The 20652-nt window shown below is 42.2% G+C and overlaps 1 protein-coding gene across 1 annotated transcript in view; it reads left to right on the top strand.

The window, feature by feature from the left end:
• Window positions 1-8248: 8248 nt before the first annotated feature.
• The window catches only part of RFC4 (replication factor C subunit 4), a 33048-nt gene continuing 20644 nt past the window's right edge, over window positions 8249-20652 (top strand). The window contains exons 1-4 of the mRNA XM_060767429.2: window positions 8249-8332; window positions 12372-12525; window positions 14486-14564; window positions 19250-19329. Coding sequence (XP_060623412.2) covers window positions 12392-12525; window positions 14486-14564; window positions 19250-19329 — 293 coding nt within the window. The 5' untranslated portion in view covers window positions 8249-8332; window positions 12372-12391. The remainder of the gene's footprint in view (window positions 8333-12371; window positions 12526-14485; window positions 14565-19249; window positions 19330-20652) is intronic.

Below are 20652 nucleotides of genomic sequence, written 5' to 3' on the forward strand. Positions count from 1 at the left end.
GTCCAAAAGTGGCAGGCTCAAACCGAGAACCTCAATCAATGGCTGATACCAAATGAGAGACTCTCTGCTGAGCACACGGAAAACTGGGAGACTTGGAAGGCGCTGAACAGACTGCACTCTGGCACCACGAGATGCAGAGCTTTATGAAATGGGGCCATAAAGTGGAGTCTACAACATGCGAGTGTGAAAAAGAACAAACCACAGACTACCTGTTACAATGCAGTCTGAGCCCCACCACATGCACAATGGAGGACCTCCTTATAGCAACACCAGAGGCACTCTGATTGGCCAGCTCCTGGTCAAGGGGCATTTAATGGAATGCAAGTTTTAAAACTTTGTGTTTGTTTTAATACAATACAACTGTTTGGTTCATTCCTGATACGATAAATAAATACTGGGTTGCTGTGAGTTTTCTGGGCTGAATTGCCATGCTCTGTCAGTCTTCAGTTTAATACATTGCACCACTGGGGGCTCTAGCATAGTGGTTTGAGCATTGGGCTATTACTCTGGCCATGGAGACATTGGGCAACTGACATTTTCTCAGCCTCAGAGAAAGGCAAAGGCAAACCCTCTGAATAAACCCTGGCAATCAAACCCTGTGATAGGTTGGCCATAAATCAGAACCAAAATAATATATTCTAAGAATCCTATTGCTTGCCTTGTCTAGAGTAGACCCATGGAATCAGTTGTACCATTCAACAATTGATCCATTGGTCTAGTTAGTTGAATGACATATGGATCTGAGTATGTCAGAAGGAACTGTATATTTCTAACCTTGAGAAGATTAAAGGAGAACATATTTGCTATTGCTGTGTGCCTTCAAGTAATTTCTGACCTATGGTGACCCTACCACAGTTTTTAAAAATTATTATTATTTGGAAGATTAGTTCAGAGGGCATTTGGCTTTGCCTTCCTTTGAGACTGAGAGAGTGTGATTTGCCCAAGGCCAACCAGTGGGTTTAATGGCTGAGCAGAGATTTGAACTCTATTTGCTAGAGATGTGGCACAAAGCTCAAACCACTGTACCTGACACAACAAGTGGCTAGGGAGTTCTCAGAGGATGAGGGGGATGATGGGTTTCAAAATGAGGAGTCTATGTGTCATCATGGAGAATTCAGGCCTTAGAACAGATAGAATTAGAGGCAGTTGAAGATGAGGCAGAGGATGTTTTGGATTCCAATATTCGTTCCTTAGCAATAGGGGAAAGGGAAACCAGTGAAAGGTAAATTTCTCTTAGGAAACACCCTTTGGCTGATGGGGAGTTTTCTTGCAAAGTCAGATTAGATCTCCAGATGGAGGGAGTGAAAGATAGATTAATTAGGCGTTCTGAGAGACTCTGTGAGAAGTCCTTGAAGCCCAAGTGCGTTCGGCATGATCTCATGTCATCTTGTCAGTCTTGGGCTTAAATTAAGTGGGGTTTACTTGGTGTCTCTCAGAGGAGACAATGTTGCCATAAGGCTTGGGTTTCTATCTCAGCTCTCAAGTTCATGATTCAAGTTTTCTCAGCTGAAAATAAGCGTACCTTTTCTGCCTCACACATAGGATCGCTCTTGGTATTATCTCTCCTATCAGCCATAACAATAGTACTACTGGACTCTGATGTGGTGCTGGGTGAAAAGGTGCCTCAAGGCTAGAGAGCAACAGCACCATCCTGATTCTCAGACTGAGTCTGTGTTGTTGTTCATTCGTTCAGTCGTCTCCGACTCTTCGTGACCTCATGGACCAGCCCACTCCAGAGCTCCCTGTCGGCCGTCGCCACCCCCAGCTCCTTCAAGGTCAGTCCAGTCACTTCAAGGATGCCATCCATCCATCTTGCCCTTGGTCGGCCCCTCTTCCTTTTACCTTCCACTTTCCCAAGCATAATTGTCTTCTCCAGGCTTTGCTGTCTCCTCATGATGTGGCCAAGGGACTTCAACTTTGTCTCTAGTATCCTTCCCTCCAGTGAGCAGTTGGGCTTTATTTCCTGGAGGATGGACTGGTTGGATCTTCTTGCAGTCCAAGGCACTCTTAGAACTTTCCTCCAACACCACAGTTCAAAAGCATCTATCTTCCTTTGCTCAGCCTTCCCTAAGGTCCAGCTCTCACATCCGTAGGTGACTACAGGGAATACCATGGCTTTGACTAGGCGGATCTTTGTTGCCAGTCTGATGTCTCTACTCTTTACTATTTTATCGAGACTGGACATTGCTCTCCTCCCAAGAAGTAAGTGTCTTCTGAATTCCTGGCCACAGTCTGCATCTGGAGTAATCTTTGCACCTAGAAATACAAAGTCTGTCATGGCCTCCACGTTTTCTCCCTCTATTTTCCAGTTGTCAATCATTCTTGTTGCCATAATCTTGGTTTTTTTGATGTTTAGCTGCAACCCAGCTTTTGCGTTTTCTTCTTTCACCTTGATGAGAAGGCTCCTCAGCTCCACCTCGCTTTCGGCCATCAGAGTGGTGTCATCTGCATATCTGAGGTTGTTAATGTTTCTTCCAGCAATCTTAACCCCAGCTTTGCATTCATCCAGCCCCGCACATCGCATGATGTGTTCTGCATACAAGTTAAAAAGGTTGGGTGAGAGTATGCAGCCTTGCCGTACGCCTTTCCCAATCTGGAACCAGTCTGTTGTTCCGTGGTCAGTTCTGACTGTTGCTACTTGGTCCTTGTACAGATTCCTCAGGAGAGAGACAAGGTGGCTTGAGATGCCCATCCCACCAAGTACTTGCCACAATTTATTATGATCCACACAGTCAAAGGATTTAGAATAGTCAATGAAGCAGAAATAGATGTTTTTCTGAAGCTCCCTGCCTTTCTCCATTATCCAGCCGATATTGGCAGGCTGGGTCTACACAGCCATATAATGCAGTTTGAGAATGCCAAATTAACTGCATCGAACTGGATTGTATGGCAGTGTAGACTCATATAATACAATTCAAAGCATATCATCTGAAACTGCATTATACGGCAGCGTAGATCCAGCCCCAGAGGACATATCAACACTTCTCAAAAATCTGAGTGTCACTGAAAAGGGAAAGGTCCAGGTGTACTATTTATGTCAATGGGAAAATGATTATTTTAACAAGAAATGGATGCCAAGAACAGAGTAATAATGCACCCAATATCTGGGTGGATGGAATGAATATCTCTTTCTGGGAGTCTCCAAATCATGTATGAAAATGACCAGACAACTATGACATGATGATGGAGATCCCAGAGCTTTAAACCCAGCAAGCGCTGATTCGACAACACTGCTCCCTATATAACGTCAAGTCTAATCTTCCAAGAAAATAGAAAGGAACACTCCCGACCCTTCATTGCCTTTTACATCTGATTTGACCTGATTTAATGGCAGATGCCGCCTCCGTGCCCAGTAACAGGAAGCTATTTATTTCAAATTGCCCCAAACCAAATTATAGCTTTCCTTTCCCAGCAGAATGATGTAATTTTAGCGTGTTGCCTTCTTTTTCAATATACTGCAGTTGCTATGGAGACCCTCGCTGGGTCATCTTTCCCCCTTGCAGATCTCCCTCCAGCTCAAGCGATTGCTTTGGTGGTGGTGGTCTTCTTTCATGGCTGGCTGTGCCTTGGTTTTTGTGTTCAGCAACAAGGCATGCGCAAAAAAAAATTCATTTAATAGTTGATGCTGTCTCTGCCCTAAGCGGGTTGCAGCTGTGACAACAGAATAACTTGAAGGTATTTTCTTCCTATTTATTGAGTTGAAATGCATCTATAGATGCCTAGATTGGAATAGAAAGATGGAATTCTTCCTTCTTCATCTCTATTACACAAGCTCCACCAATAGTTTGGAGGACGCCTGGCTCGAGAGCAGTACGTGTGAAAAAGATCTTGGAGTCCTTATGGACAACAAGTTAAACATGAACCAACAATGTGATGTGGCGGGAAAAAAGCCAATGGGATTTTGGCCTGCATCAAGAGGAGCATAGTGTCTAGGTCCAGGGAAGTCATGTTACCCCTCTAGTCCGCCTTGGTTAGACCACACCTGGAATATTGAGTCCAATTCTGGGCACCACAATTGAAGAGAGATATTGACAAGCTGGAATGTGTCCAGAGGAGGGCGACTAAAATGATCAAGAGTCTGGAGAACAAGCCCTATGAGGAGCGGCTTAAGGAGCTGGGCATGTTTAGCCTGAAGAAGAGAGGGCTGAGAGGAGATATGATAGCCATGTATAAATATGTGAGAGGAAGCCACAGGGAGGAGGGAGCAAGCTTGTTTTCTGCTTCCCTGGAGACTAGGATGCAAAACAATGGCTTCAAACTACAAGAAAGGAGATTCTTCTTGTCCTTCCAACCCTGCTATACGTTTGCGAGATGTGGACTGTCTACAGACATCACATGCAACTCTTGGAACGATTCTATCAGCGCTGCCTCTGGAAAATCCTGCAAATCTCTAGGGAAGACAAGCAGACAAATGTCAGTGTGCTGAAAGAAGCAAAGACCAACATTGAAACAATGGTCCTCCACCATCAACTCCGCTGGACCAGCCACATTGTCCGGATGCCCGACCACTTTCTCTCAAAGCAGTTGCTCTATTCCAAACTCAAGAACGGAAAAGAGATTTAAAGATGGGCTCAAAGCCAACCTTAAAAACTCTGGCATAGACACTGAGAACTGGGAAGCCCTGGCCTGTGAGAACTCCAGCTGGAGGTCAGCTGTGACCAGCAGTGCTGTAGAATTTGAAGAGGCCTGAATGGAGGGCGAAAGAGAGAAACGTGCCAAGAGGAAGGCCCATCAAGCCAACCTCGACCGAGACTGCCTTCCACCTGGAAACCGATGCCCTCACTGTGGGAGAACACGCAGATCCAGAATAGGACTCTACAGTCACCTACGGATCCACCGCTAGTACACTGATCTTGGGCAACGTGGGATCGCCCAAGTAAGTAAGTTAGGAATTGTGGGAGTTGGAGTCCAAAACACCTGGAGGGCTGAAGTTTGCCCATGCCTGATGTAGATGCACCCCAAGATCTACTAATATTGGAGCCCAGTCTTCATTGTGATGTAGAAGGTAGAAGCAAACTTCCTTCAGCAACTCATGTCCTTCTTTCTTTGTTCCCTTTTTGTTTACTTCCTTCCTCTCTCTGCCATCCTTTGATTGCGATGTGCGCCAAATCTGTTTAGTCTTCAGGCTATTGTGGCACAAGGCGCTCTGCCTTTGAATTGTTTACCTTGTATTTTTAGAAACTTTAAATTCTGGGTAAATAAATAAGGCTTCGAAAACGGACAGGTGGGTTGACATGCTCAGTCAACCTGAAACAGAGCATTTCGGGCTGATGAAGTGGTTTGAATAAATAGGACTGAAATCTTTCTGCTGGTTTTAAAAGTGTCCCTGATTTCAGAAATCAAGCAAACTTTGATTACACATGGAAGTAGTTAAGTCAATCAGGAGCAAAAGGTAGTGAGGTCACCTCACTACCTCTGAGGATGCTTGCCATAGATGCAGGTGAAAGGTCAGGAGAAAATGCCTCCAGAACATGGCCATACAGCCCGGAAAAACCTATAACAACCCATATTGTTTTGCTTTGCATTGTGTCCTGTTTATTAAGTTCCCACTTATGAAACAGAAAGGGAAACGCTTCTTCAAATCTTTGAGTCTACACTGTGGAATTAATGCAGTTTGACACCACTTTAACTATCATGAATTTCATAGGGTTTGTGAATGCAAGGTGTATATGTATGTATGTGTATATATGTATGTGTGTGTATATATATACATATATATATTGCCAACTACTTCTCCTGAAATAGAGCCTGCAGCACCTGGTGTTCAATGGATCACTCTGACCAAAAGGTCATGAGTTCGAAGCCAGCCCGGGATGGAGTGGGTTTCCAACCAATTGTGTGTAGCCTGCTGTCGACCTTTGCAACCCGAAAGACAGTTGCATTTGTCAAGTAGAAAAATTAGGTACCACCTTAAAGTGTGGGGAGGCTAAATTAACTAATTTATGAGGCCATAAAAAAGACTCGAGCAAAGCACTCCAGCAGAAAGCACGCGGAGAATGCGGAAGTACTTCATCAGTGTCGCAGATGGACGATGAAAGCGACAGCTCCCCTGGCGGCCAGAAAAAGTTAAATAGCCTCTGTGTATGTCTGTATATGTTGTATGTTAAAATTGGCATTGAATGTTTGCCATATATGTGTACACTGTAATCCACCCTGAGTCCCCTGCGGGGTGAGAAGGGCGGAATATAAAAGCTGTATATAAATACATAAATAAATGGATGGACTCCCATCCAAGTCTCAACCAGGGCTGACCCTGCTTAGCTTCCAAAATCAGACAGGTTCTGGTATCTTAGGCTACCTAAAATCTCTGCACAATATAATTGCAGATATGCTGGTCTTCAATGGATGGACTCCCATCCAAGTCTCAACCAGGACCAACCCTGCTTAGTTTCCAAATTAGACAGGTTCTGGTATCTTAGGCTAAGCAAAATCTCTGTACAATATAATTGCAGATATGCTGTTATTCAATGGATGGACTCCCATCCAAGTCTCAACCAAGGCTGACCCTGCTTAGCTTCCAAAATCAGCCAGATACTGGTACTTTAGGCTACCTAGAATCCCTGTACAATATAAATGCAGATATGTTAGTCTTCAATGGATGGACTCCCATCCAAGTCCCAACCAGGACCGACCCTGCTTAGCTTCCAAAATCAGACAGGTTCTGGTACCTTAGGCTACCTAAAATCCCTGTACAATATAATTGCAGATATGCTGGTGTTCAATGGATGGACTCCCATCCAAGTGTCAACCAGGGCCAACCCTGCTTAGCTTCCAACATCAGAAGGCTCTGGTATCTTAGGCTAAGCAAAATCCCTGTACAATATAATTGCAGATATGCTGGTCTTCAATGGATGGACTCCCATCCAAGTCTCAACCAGGGCTGACCCTGTTTAGCTTCCAAAATCAGACAGGTTCTAGTACCTTAGTAAAGGTAAAGGTAGTCCCCTGACATTAAGTCCAGTCATGTCTGACTCTGGGGTGTGGTGCTCATCTCCATTTCTAGGCCGAAGAGCCGGTGTTGTCCATAGACACCTCCAAGGTCATGTGGCCAGCATGACAGCATGACTAGTACCTTAGGCTACCTAAAATCCCTGTACAATATAATTGCAGATATGCTGGTTTTCAATGGATGGACTCCCATCCAAGTGTCAACCAGGGCCGACCCTGCTTAGCTTCCAAAATCAGACAGGCTCTGGTACCTTAGGCTACCTAAAATCCCTGTACAATATAATTGCACATATGCTGGTTTTCAATGGATGGACTCCCATCCAAGTTTCAACCAGGACCGGCCCTGCTTAGCTTCCAAAATCAGACAGCTTTTAGTACTTTAGGCTACCTAAAATCCTTGTACAATATAATTGCAGATATGTTGGTCTTCAATGGATGGACTCCCATCCAAGTCTCGACCAGGACCGGCCCTGCTTAGCTTCCAAAATCAAACAGGTTCTGGTATCTTAAGCTACCTAAAATCCCTGTACAATATAAATGCAGATATGCTAGTCTTCCATTGATGGACTCCCATCCAAGTCACAACCAGCGCCGACCCTGCTTAGCTTCCAAAATCAGACAGGTTCTAGTACCTTAAAAAGTAAAGGTAGTCCCCTGACATTAAGTCCAGTCATGTCTGACTCTGGGGTGTGGTGCTCATCTCCATTTCTAAGCCGAAGAGCCAGCGTTGTCCGTAGACACCTCCAAGGTCATGTGGCCAGCATGTACTTTAGGCTACCTAAAATCCCTGTAGATTACAATAGTATAATTGCAGATATGCTGGTTTTCAATGGATGGACTCCCATCCAAGTCACAACCGGCGCCGACCCTGCTTAGCTTCCGACATCAGACAGGCTCTGGTACCTTAGGCTAAGTAAAATCCCTGTACAATATAATTGCGGATATGCGCATGCGCACTTAAAGCAAACGCCCTCTGCCAAACTCTCCAGAAGGATACAAGTCCGCAGGAGCTGCGTTTAAACGCATGCGCAGAGTGAGCGACTTTGCCCGGCTTGGAGCTAAAGGTCCTGAGCCTGACCCATATTTCCATATATGGCGTGACACGTGATATGGTATTTCCATCTTTTGTTACCGCCTCTTTCCAACAGGCCCCTCCTCCTAGAAAAAACTCTTACGTCAGAGGCGTTACATCTCTCAGACTTCATCTCCCAGAATTCTCAGCTGTTGACATGGCTGGTTGAGGCTGCTGGGAGTTGAAGTCCAAAACTGCTGGAGGAGGCAAGTTTAGGAAACGACTGTCCTAGAGTGCCCAGACCGATGCGGAAGTGGCCTCTAAAAGTGGGCGGGGAAGAGGAAAGTGAGTGGTTTTGGCGGGAGATAGAAGGTAAGTATAAATCTAGCGGTGGCTGCGGCCTTGTCTGGCTTTAGGTGCCTTGGCTCCTGGGAGTTGTAGGTTTAGAAGGCTGTTAGCATTCTCTGCTACCAAATTATAAACCCCAAGCTTCTATAGCATGGAGCCATGGTAGTTAAAGCGGTGTCAAACCGCATTAACTGTACAGTGTAGGTGCATTCACCTTTGTGTGGCATTGTTTTAACTGGGATGTTTAAAAACCTTTTTTTCTCATCTTTTCTTAACATCCATTTTGAAAAAACTCAGGTGTGAATGATCTTGATACTGTAGTTTAGTATTTTATATTGCAGTCATGCCGGCCACATGACTTTGGAGGTGTCTATGGACAACGCCGGCTCTTCAGCTTAGAAATGGAGATGAGCACCACCCTCTAGAGTTGGACACGACTGGACTTAATGTCAGAGGAAAAACCTTTACCTATTATAATATAATTTAGTATTATGGTTTGATATTTTCAGTATGGTTTTAGATTGCAATCTATATAAATAAAAATGTAACGTTCGTTTGTGGGATTAACATAATTCAAAAGCTACTGGACGAATTGCCACAAAATTTGGACACAATACACCTAACAATCCAACGAGTGTCCATTAGCTCTAAACACACACACAACCCCAGCGGAACAGACTTAAAACCCCCCAAAATACACCATATGTCATGCGTTAGCATGAGTAGCATGCAGATTGACTCTAGCCCAGTTAACTGTGTGTGATGAATTGACTCATAAAAGAAAAACACACGAGACTTCGGCTTAAAGTAGAAAAGAAAAATATTGTAGTATTGGCAGCATACAAAAACAAAATAGCAGGATTGCTGTTTCCACAAAAGTAACATGAAACAATATCTTCTGAGAGATATCATTACTCAGTTGTGATAAGCAGGAATCCTTGTCCTCTTCTCATGGCTGTGTCTTCGCAGGACATCTGCAGCATAGTCCCCGGCTTACACAAGGCAGAATGGCACAGAGGCAGAGATGCACAATAGCATAAAGGCACAATGGCAAAGAACACTAAGCACACAGTAGCTATCTTTATACACATGAAAATAATACTCTCAATTAACTCTTCAATTAACTGAAACAGCTGTAGCACAAACAGCCTTGAACCTTACAGCAACTTAAAGTTATAGCACAAACAACATTGATCCTTACAACAACTTAGAAAAAGTACGTTGCAACCTCTTAGTAGCAACACCATATACATAGACACATACACTCATATACATATACAGATGCACACATTCATACACACGGATATATATGCACAAATACACACACACACACACGCACACACATATATATATATTTACATATATACACATACCTGCACAAACATATACACATATATACACACATATATACACAATAAATAAAATAAAGCCCGACTGCTAATTGGAGGGAAGGATACTAGAGACAAAGTTGAAGTACTTTGGCCACATCATGAGGAGACAGCAAAGCCTAGAGAAGACAATTATGCTGAGGAAAGTGGAAGGCAAAAGGAAGAGGGGCCGACCAAGAGCAAGATGGATGGATGGCATCCTTGAAGTGACTGGACTGACCTTGAAGGAGCTGGGGGTGGTGATGGCTGACAGGGAGCTCTGGCGTGGGCTGGTCCATGAGGTCACAAAGAGTCGGAGACGACTGAACGAATGAACAACAACAAATATACACAATATGCATGTACACATATATATACACCCATATATATATATATATAGACACACAAAACACATATATACAGACTGGGCCACAGTAACGCGTGGCAGGAGATGGCTAGTGTTCTTATAATATATAATATAGTACATTATATTATTGGAAGCGTAAGAAGACAAAAGAATAAGAAGGACAAGAGACTTGGGTTGTTGTGAGTTTTCCAGGCTTTATGGTGATGTTCCAGAAGCATTCTCTCCTGACGTTTCGCCCACATCTACGGCAGGCATACTCAGAGGTTGTAAGGTCTGTTGGAAACTAGACAAGCAAGATTTATATATCTGGAATAATGTCCAGGGTGGGAGAAAGAACTCTTGTCTGTTTGAAGCAAGTGTGAATGTTGTAATTGGCTACCTTCATTTATTTATTTATTTATTTATTTATTTGCAGTATTTATATTCCGACCTTCTCACCCCGCAGGGGACTCAGGGCGGATTACAATGTACATATACGTGGCAAACATTCAATGCCATAGACACACAACATATATAGACAGACACAGAGGCAATGTAACATTCCAGCTTTTCTTGAGGGTATTCTGGCCACCGGGGGAGCTGTCGCTTCACTGAGCATTTGTGGCACTGATGAAGTACTTCCTCATTCTTTGCATACTTGCTGGAAATTTTTATGACCTCGTAAATTAGTTAAATTTGCCTCCCCGCATAAGCAGTACCTACATGTCCTACTTGACAGATGCAACTGTCTTTCGGGCTCCAAAAGTCAACAGCAAGCTATACAAAATTGGTCAGAAGCTCACTGCGACCCGGGCTGGCTTCGAACTCATGACCTTTCGGTCAGTAGTGATCTTAATGCAGCTGACTCCCAGCCAGCTGCGCTACAGTCCTGGCAATTAGCATTAAATAGCTTTGCAGCTTCAAAGCCCGGCTGCTTCCTGCTGGGGGAATCCTTTAATGGGAGTTGAAACCCTCTGTCTAAAAACCTCCAGAGAAGGAGCATCCATCGGACTCACGGGCAGCATATTCCACAGTTGAGCAGCTCTTGCTTTCAGGATGTTCTTCCTAATATTTAGGCGGAGTCCTTTTTCCTGCAATTTGAATCCAATCCACTATTGTGTCTTAGTCTCAAGCAGCAGAAAACAAGTTTCTTCCCTCCTCAGTATGACATCCTTTCAAATATTGAAATATGGTTGTCATATCCATATTCTCCATGGTAAACATTCCCAGCCCCTAAGCCGTTCCTCAAAGAAACCAAAATATTTCCCAAAAAACCAGGAGCCCCCTTTCCAATAGGGAGGGGCAAGGAAGGACACCACAAAAGTTGAGTAGTTTCAACTGCAAAACATTATTTATTGCATAGCCATAGCAATAACAACAAACAAGCATACAGGAATGCCATCAAAGGGTTTGTTCCCCCCCCCCCCCCCCAAATGGGGCTGCAGAGCTTTTATCACTTTGGTAGTAAATGGAATATACATTTTCATTGGTTCCCAAAGACAAATCATTTCATTGGTCTAAGCTAGCTATACAGTTGTTCATTAGTTGTTATTGTTTTTTGTCGTGTCAGGAGCAAGTAGCTTCTGGTGTGAGAGAATTGGCCGTCTGCAAGGATGTTGCCCAGGGGACGCCTGGATGATTTGATGTTTTTATCATCCTTGTGGGAGGCTTCTCTCATGTCCCTGCATGAGGAGCTGGAGCTGACAGAGGGAGCTCATCCGCCTCTCCCCGGATTCGAACCTGCGACCTGCCGGTCTTCAGTCCTGCCGGCACAGGGGTTCAATCCACTGTGCCACCGGGGGCTCCATTAGTTGTTTATGATTTTGGTTGACATAGTACACGGGGGATCCTAACAATGGCACAACCATAGTACAACTATAGTCTGTTGTTCTCTGACCACGACTGTATCTTATCTGTTAGTCTATTGCAAACATGGCTCCAGAGCGACTGGGAAACTTGGGAGTTCTAACTAGCCACCAGCTAGCTGGTTTTGTTTGGATGTACTGTTATCCTTGAATAGTAACTTCTTCTCTGGAGCACTTTCTCAAACAATCAGCATTTTCTGTAAACATAGGCCCACTGCAAAAATAGCCCAATGAGGCAGTAAATCAGGACATATGGGCATTGGGAACATCTCTGAAAATTCCCTTTTAAAAACCATGCCCCCTCTTATAGGGTTTAGATTCTGGGCATGTTACCATTTTGGTTGCCCTTCCCTTTATATGTTCCAGATTGCCAATACCCTTGAACTGGACATAGTTCTGGGCAAAATAATTGTACCTGTCATAAAGCTACTAAGATAAATATTAATAACATATGTTTTAATCCCTCTCATGCACTTCCTTTCCAGGCTGAACAGAGGCAGCACCAATGCAGGCGTTTCTGAAAGGCCCATCTTCCATCAGCACCAAGCCCTTACCTGCCAAGGAGAAGGGGACAGCTGCTACTGCAGGAGGCAGTGGAGAGGGGAAAAGGATTCGACCTGTTCCATGGGTGGAAAAATAGTACGTTTTGTGTTGTGGCTTCGGATTTGAGTTCTCTAGCCAGTTGTAAGAACCAAAGTGTCAAGGAAGAGGATGATTACTGTTTCTTAAACTGTGGGTCCTGACCCCAAATGGGAGACCCCTTACCTCAGTGTTGGGATCCTAAAAATTTGGCAGCAGTAAAAGCTTTTTGAAGGTCACTTATTGGCTATTTTAGACATTTACACAAATCTGTTGTGCAGGGTTTACAGTGGATTCTGCAGAAGATGCTTGAGCTGTACTTTGTAAAAAAAGGAAAATTCAGGCTGTTTAGCAAGCCTTGCAAATGCTGATTTGCTATTAGTAAATATTTCGTTTTTATACCTATTTTATATAACTATATACCTGGGGTCATGTAAAAAAAATTCTCAATGCCAAGGGGTAGTGAATGGAAAAGTTTAAGAAGCCCCTGGTCTATAGGAAGTGTTTCAAATGGTTAATATGATTATAACCACTAGATGTCTCCATTTATTTTTTTGCTGCTTGTACTGATTTCTGTGGTTTCGGTATGCAAATACAATACAGGTAGCCCCCAAGTTACAAACAAGATAAGTTCTGTAGGTTTCTTAAGTTCTTAAGATGGATTTGTTTGTAAATCGGAACAAGTACATTTTTAAGTGTAATTCCAGCCACACACACACACACACACAGGTCTGGATGGCATCAGGAAGAGTTAAGAGTACTGTGGTGTTTGTTCTGCTTTTTCTGACTGTCCCTGTTCAGAAGATTTCACCTCACTTTCTGTCCCTGTGATAATTGAATTTTGAAAAAAATAGTTCGTTGTGGAAACAAGGACTGGTGAGGAAGCTTCAGTGGAGATTCACTTCTTCCAGAAGTGGATTTCCCTTCCAAGGGGCAGATTTCTCTCGCTTCCTGTTGCCTCACCCCCATTCTTAACGCTTAATCGTTTGTAAGTGGAGTGTTTATTTATTTACTATATTTGTATACCTCTCTTCTTAGCCCTCGGGCGACTCAGAGCAGTTAACAATAGCAAAATTCAATGCTCAGAAACATAATAAAACCATTAAAAGCAATTAAAACAGCATTATAAACAGTCAATATGAAGCAATAAAACATCTCATTAGCATCTCATAGTTAAAATAAAGATTCAGTCTCATCATCCAATTGTTCCATATTTCTATGTTTGTTACACTGCCTATTCAAATGCCTGCTTGCACAACCAGGTCTTCATTTTCCTCCGAAATGTCAGCAGGGCGGGGGCCGATCTAATATCTGTAGGAAGGGCATTCCACAGCTGAGGGGCCACCACTGAGAAGGCCCTGTTTGTAACTCTGGGGTTACCTGTATACCAAAACTTTAAAAAATAAAATAAGATCTGAAATCCAAAACATTTACATGATAGTGCACTGGTAAATATTTATTTACTATATTTATTTACTATATTTGTATACCGCTTTTCTCAGCAACTCAAAGCGGTTAACAGTAGCAAAATTAAATGCTCAAACATCTTAAAAAGAGTTAAAACAATAACATAATAGCAATCAAATACAGGTTGAGTGTCCTTCGCCTGAAATGCTTAGGACCAGGAGTCCTTTGGGTTTCATTTTTTCCATTAAGTTTGGTACATTGTAGTTGTATTTGCATATATGTACATAATGAGATATCTTAGAGATAGGACCCAAGTCTAAACATGAGATTTAGTTATTATAGTTTATACACATAGCTTGAAGGTAATTTTATATAACATTTTAAATAATTCCTTGCATGGAACAAAACTTTGTGTACATTGAACCATCAGAAAGGAAAGGTGTCACTATCTCAGCCTCTCATGTGAACGATTTCGAATGTTGGAGTATTTTGGATTCTCAGATTCCAAATAAAGGATACTCAATCTGTATCTTTAGGGCACATATGATAGTTTTGGTGAGAAAATACTAATTAGTACATGTTCAGTGTTTTCTCCCTTTCTTTTGTCAAATAGCCGTCCAAAATGTATGGATGAAGTTGCATTTCAAGAGGAAGTTGTTGCAATGCTGAAGAAATGCTTGCAAGGAGCTGATGTGAGTTCTTTTATAATTTGTAGCATTACAAGTTAAATTAAACTAAACTAATCTTTTGGCTATGCTTTGTTATCTTACGAATCATCTCTTTTGAAATATTTCTTAGCCTTGCTTCAGCTGACTTACACAATGTATGAAAAAAGGATATATATTTTGGGGAAAATGTTTTGTGCATATGAATAAGAAGAAGTGGGAAAGACTGGCTGGGGAAGGGGGTGGGAAATGATTGGAAATGGGAGAAGGTTGTAATGGGAAGTGTCGTTGAAAAAGTCAGAAAATGAGGTGGAAAGGGGGTAGCTGGAAAAGTAGGACAGATCGAGGTGGGAAGGGGCAACTGAGGAAGGGGGAATGACTGAGGCGTGAAAGGGGGAAAGGTTGGGATGGAAAGGGGGGCTGGCAAAACAGAAAAGACCCCAGTCTAGAGTGTTTATTAATATTTGTTTTAATATTTAAAATTATTTTAAATACTCAAGTATAAGCCGAGGGGAGCTTTTTCACCCTTAAAAAGGGTTGAAAAACCTCTGCTTATACTCTAGTACCGTGTTTCTCAACCTGAGGGTCGGGACTCCTGGGGGGGGGGGTCGCGAGGGGCTGTCAGAGGGGTCACCAAAGACCATCAAAAAACAGTATTTTCTGTTGGTCATGGGGCTTCTGTGTGGGAAGTTTAGCCAAATTTTGTTGTTGGTGGGGTTCAGAATATTCTTTGATTGTAGGTGAACTATAAATCCCAGCAACCACAACTCCCAAATGTCAAGGTTTGTTTTTCCCAAACTCCACCAGTGTTCACATTTGGGCATATTGAGTATTCATGCCAATTTTGGTCCATATGCATCACTGTTTGAGTCCTCAGTGCTCTCTGGATGTAGGTGAACTACAACTCCAAAACTCAAGGTCAATGTCCACCAAACCCTTCCAGTATTTTCTGTTAGTCATGGGAGTCCTGTGTGCCAAGTTTGGTCCAATTCCATCATTTGTAGAGTTCAGAATGCTCATTGATTGTAGGTGAACTATAAATCCCAGGAACTACAACTCCCAAATGACAAAATCAATCCTCCCCAACCCCACCAGTATTCAAATTTGGCCTTATTGGGTATTTGGTCCAGTGAATATCCTGCATATCAGATATTTACATTACAACTAGCCATCCCTTGCCACACGTTTCTGTGTCCCAGTCTGTATATATGTGTTTTGAGTGTGTGTATATATGTGTTTACATCTGTGTATATATCTGTATTTGCGCGTGTGTGTGTGTGTGTATATATATATGTGTGTGCATGTGTGTGTGCATGTGTGTGTGTGTAGATGTGCTATATATGTATATATTTGTGTATTGTCGAAGGCTTTCATAGCCCGAATCACTGGGTTGTTGTAGGATTTTTCGTGCTAGACCATGGCTATATATTTGTGTGTTTATATGTGTATATGTATATTGTGTATATGTGTGTGCTTGTCTATATGCATATTTGTATTTATGTGTATGTATGTGTATATGTGTATATTTGTGTGTGCTTGGGTATATATATACACGTATGTGTGTGTATATGTATATGAGTGTATATATGTATATATATGTGGTGTATTTTTGGGGTTTTTAAGTCCGTTCTGCTGGGTGGGTTTTTTTAAAAATTATTTTTAGTGGTGATGAACTCTCATTGGACTGTTAGGTGTATTGTGTCAAAATTTCATGTCAATTGGTTCAGTGGTTTTTGAGTTATGTTAATCCCACAAACAAACATTATATTTTTATTTATATAGATAGATTCATAACAGTAGCAAAATTGCAGTTATGAAGTCGCAACGAAAATAATGTTATTGTTGGGTGTCACCACAACATGAGAAACTGTATTAAGGAGACACGGCATTAGGAAGGTTGAGAAACATTGCTCTAGTATATATACTGTGTCTAGTTTTGAATGCACTGTGGGCTTCAGGTTTTGTTCCTCAAAAAGACGCTCTCTTTTTACAAATAGCAGTCCATTTAAAAGGAAATCCTATGAGGCTGTCAAAGGTTGCCTGAAATACATCAAGTGTGTGGTCTCAAAGGAGACATTAATGTCACTGGACATTCTGTTTGACACCTCTAATCGCTGACATAGTATCGAATTACCCATTCATTTTAAGATGATCTAAAAAGTATTACATGGTCAAATATAACAGGTAAGGATTTCAGTACCCACAATGTCAGTGCCTTAGAATTTAATCTAGATCTTCATGAAGTTTGCTTTCAATGTAGAAATGTCCATACATTTAATGCGCTTTTCTCACAGGGTGCAAATTTCCATATAACGGTAATCTTAGAAGAGGCGCCAACAGGTATCATAACGTCATCTTTGGCAAGGGTCAGGAATAGCACGGCTTGGTCATGTTACAGCTCTGCTAAAAATATAGCCCTAAAGTCCATGGACATGCTTACCTGGGAATGAGCCTCATAGCACAGCGGAGCGTGTTTGAAGAAGGATTGAAGTTTAGTTTAGATAAATCAGGCATGGGCAAACTTTGACCCTCAAAGTCTTTTGGACTCCAACTCCCACAATTCCTAACTTACTTACTTAGGTGACCCCTCGTAGTCCGAGGATGGTGGTCCTCCAAGTTCGGTGTTCTGGTGGAGGGTCCGTAGGTGACTGTGGAACCCTATTCTTGATCTACATTTTCTCCCACAGTGAGGGCATTGGTTTCCAGGTGGAAGGCAGTCCCAGTTGGGGTTGGCTTGACGCGCCTTCCTCTTGGTATGTTTCTCTCTTTTGCCCTCCATTCGTGCCTCTTCAAATTCAGCAGCACTGCTGGTCACAGCTGACCTCCAGCTGGAGTTCTCACAGGCCAGGGCTTCTCAGTTCTCGGTGTCTATGCCACAATGTTTAAGGTTGGCTTTGAGCCCATCTTTAAATCTCTTTTCCTGCCCAAAAGCATTCTGTTTTCCGTTCTTGAGTTCGGAGTAGAGCAACTGCTTTGGGAGACGGTGGTCGGGCATCCGGACATTGTGGCCGGTCCAGCGGAGTTGATGGTGGAGGACCATCGCTTCAATGCTGGTGGTCTTTGCTTCTTCCAGTACGCTGACATTTGTCCACTAGTCTTCCCAAGAGATTTGCAGGATTTTCCAGAGGCAGCGCTGATGGAATCGTTCCAGGATTTGCATGTGACGTCTGTTGACAGTGCATGTCTCACAGGCGTATAGAAGGGTTGGGAGCACAATAGCTTTATAGACAAGCACCTTGGTGTTCCTACAGATGTCCCGGTCCTCAAACACTCTGCTTCATTCGGAAAAATGCTGCACTCGCAGAGCTCAGAATTTCAGTCTCAATGTTGACTTTGGTGGAGAGGTGGCTGCCAAAGTAGCGGAAATGGTCAACATTTTCTAGTTTTACACTATAAAGCTGTATTTCAGGCATTGGAGAGGGATTGGCTGGTGACTGCTAGAACAGCCGGTTAGGAATTGTGGCCCTGATTGTTTCATGTTTGGAGCCCCCTGTTTTCTGAGCATTGTTCTTTATTTACTGTCCCGATTTTAGAGCTTTTTTAAAACTGTTAGTCAGATTCTGTTTGTTTTCATGGTTTCCTCCTTTCTGTTGAAATTGTCCACATGATTGTGGATTTCAATAGCTTCTCTGTGTAGTGTGACATGATGGTTGTTAGAGTGGTCCAGCATTTTTGTGTTCCCAAATAATACGCTGTGTCCACAGAGGAATTCCAGACATGAAACAATCAGGGCTAGTTAACACCTCTCAATAAGGATTCCCCAGGCAGGAAGCAGCCAGGCTTCAAAGCTGCAAGGCCATTCAATGCTTATTAAGCTGGCCAATTGCAACATTCACATCTGCCTCAATAGACAAGAGTTCTTTCTCCCACTCTGGACGTTCCATAGATATACAAATCCCACTTGCCTTGTTTCTAACAGACCTCACAACCTCTGAGGATGCCTGACATTGATGTAGGCAGGTATGCTATAGATCTGGGCAGGAGAGAATGCTTTTGGAACATGACCATACAGCCTGGAAAACTCACAGCAACCTAGTGATTCCGACCATGATATTTATTTATTTATTTATTTATTTATTTATTTGCGGCATTTATATGCCGCCCTTCTCACCATGAAGGGGACTCAGAGCGGCTTACAATATGTATTTTCATACAATATATTATATTATATTATATTATATTATATTATATTATATTATTAGCATAGTACAATATCAGTATGATATATTACTATATTTCACTATACCATTATAATGTAATACTATTAGTAATATTATATGTAATGTAAATATATAATTATAATTATAGTATTGTATTATAATAGCCATCGACAACACATTGAAAGTATCTTGAGAAGCAGCAATGTGTGAACCTCCAGTCAAAAAGCACACAATATTTTCATCTGTTAAGCTCTAAATAAGAATTTTCCCTGTTAAATAAAGGAACAAGGTGGTATAGTATTTTGAATATTGGATTTTCACTCTGAAGATCAGAGTGTGTAATCCCTGCTTGGCCATGGAAACCCATTGGCGGACCTTGGACAAATTACACTCTCTCAGCCTCAGAGGAAGGCAAAAGGAAATCCCTTTCAGAAAGTCTTTTTGAGAAAACCATGTGATAGGCCTGCTTTAAGGTTGCCATAAGTAAAAAACAAATTGTAGCCACTCCACAACTATATTATGACAGACTATTGCAATTTTCTGCTTTTCCAGCTCCCCAATCTCTTGTTTTATGGCCCACCGGGAACTGGGAAAACGTCAACTATTTTGGCAGCGGCTAGAGAACTCTTTGGGTAAGTCTCATATAAAAGTGGCCTTTACGGAAGACGTGTTTGTTGCAAGTCTTGTAGTCGCCTTGTAATTTCAGAAATGTGATTGGGTCACTTAAGCACATAGTTGGTTCTGGTTCTGACCCTAGTTTTTACAAACAAAGGTAATAGTTGATAGAAAGTGAAGAATTAAGGAATCCTGAATCCATTCCCATATATATGTGTGTGTGTGTGTGTGTGTGTGTGTGTGTGTGTGTGTGTGTATGGGTATGGGTATATGTACATGTACATGTACATGTTTTTGTGTATTTAGAGAATATGTGCAAATTGGCACCCCACATTTGTTGTCACAGATATATCCCATTATATGTTATACGACATGCATACATTTAATAGAGCAGCGTTTCTCAACCTGGGTGGGTCACAAGGGGGTGTCAGAGGGGTCACCAAAGTCCATCAGAAAACACAGTAATTTCTGTTGGTCATGGGGGTTCTGTGTGGGAAGTTTGTCCCAATTCTATCATTGGTGGGGTTCAGAAAGTTCTTTGATTGTAGGTGAACTATAAATTCCAGCAACTATAACTCCCAAATGTCAAGGTCTATTTTCCCCAAATTCCACCAGTGTTCACATTTGGGCATATAGAGTATTCATGCCAAGTTTGGTCCAGATCCATCATTGTTTGTGTCTACAGTGCTCTCTGAATGTAGGTCAACTACAACTCCAAAACTCAAGGTCAATGCCCACCAAACCCTTCCAGTATTTCCTGTTGGTCATGGGAATTTTGTGTGCCAAGTTTGGTTCAATTTCATCATTGGTGGAGTTCCAAATGCTTTTTGATTGTAGGTAAACTATAAATCCCTCCAACTACAACTCCCAAGTGACACAATCAATCCCCCCAACCCCACCAGTATTCAGATTTGGGCATATCCGGTATTTGTGCCAAATTTGGTCCATTGAATGAAAATACATCCTGTATATCAGATATTTACATGACGATTCATAACAGTAGCAAAATTACAGTTGAGAGGGAGCAATGAAAATAATGTTATGTTTGGGGGTCACCACAACATGAGGGGGTTTTAAGGGGTTGCAGCATTAGGAAGATTGAGAAACAGTGTAATAGAGGGAGGAACTAAAAAAGAGAAGCAATAGGTTTTTAAAAGTCTGTTGTGTAGATATTTAATTCCCTGAAAGACTCTGCAGCTCTTTAGAGGACAATAAGTAATCAATATATTCAATATTCTTCTAAGTTACTACAGTTTACTCTTTCTTGAAGCTATATTTAAACTGTATTTGTAACTGAAGAACGGCAAATGTTCTTGGGGACTGAAGTGTAAAGCAAAGTA

Source organism: Anolis sagrei, chromosome 3 (genome assembly GCF_037176765.1).
Source record: "Anolis sagrei isolate rAnoSag1 chromosome 3, rAnoSag1.mat, whole genome shotgun sequence".
Taxonomy (NCBI): Eukaryota; Metazoa; Chordata; class Lepidosauria; order Squamata; family Dactyloidae; genus Anolis; species Anolis sagrei.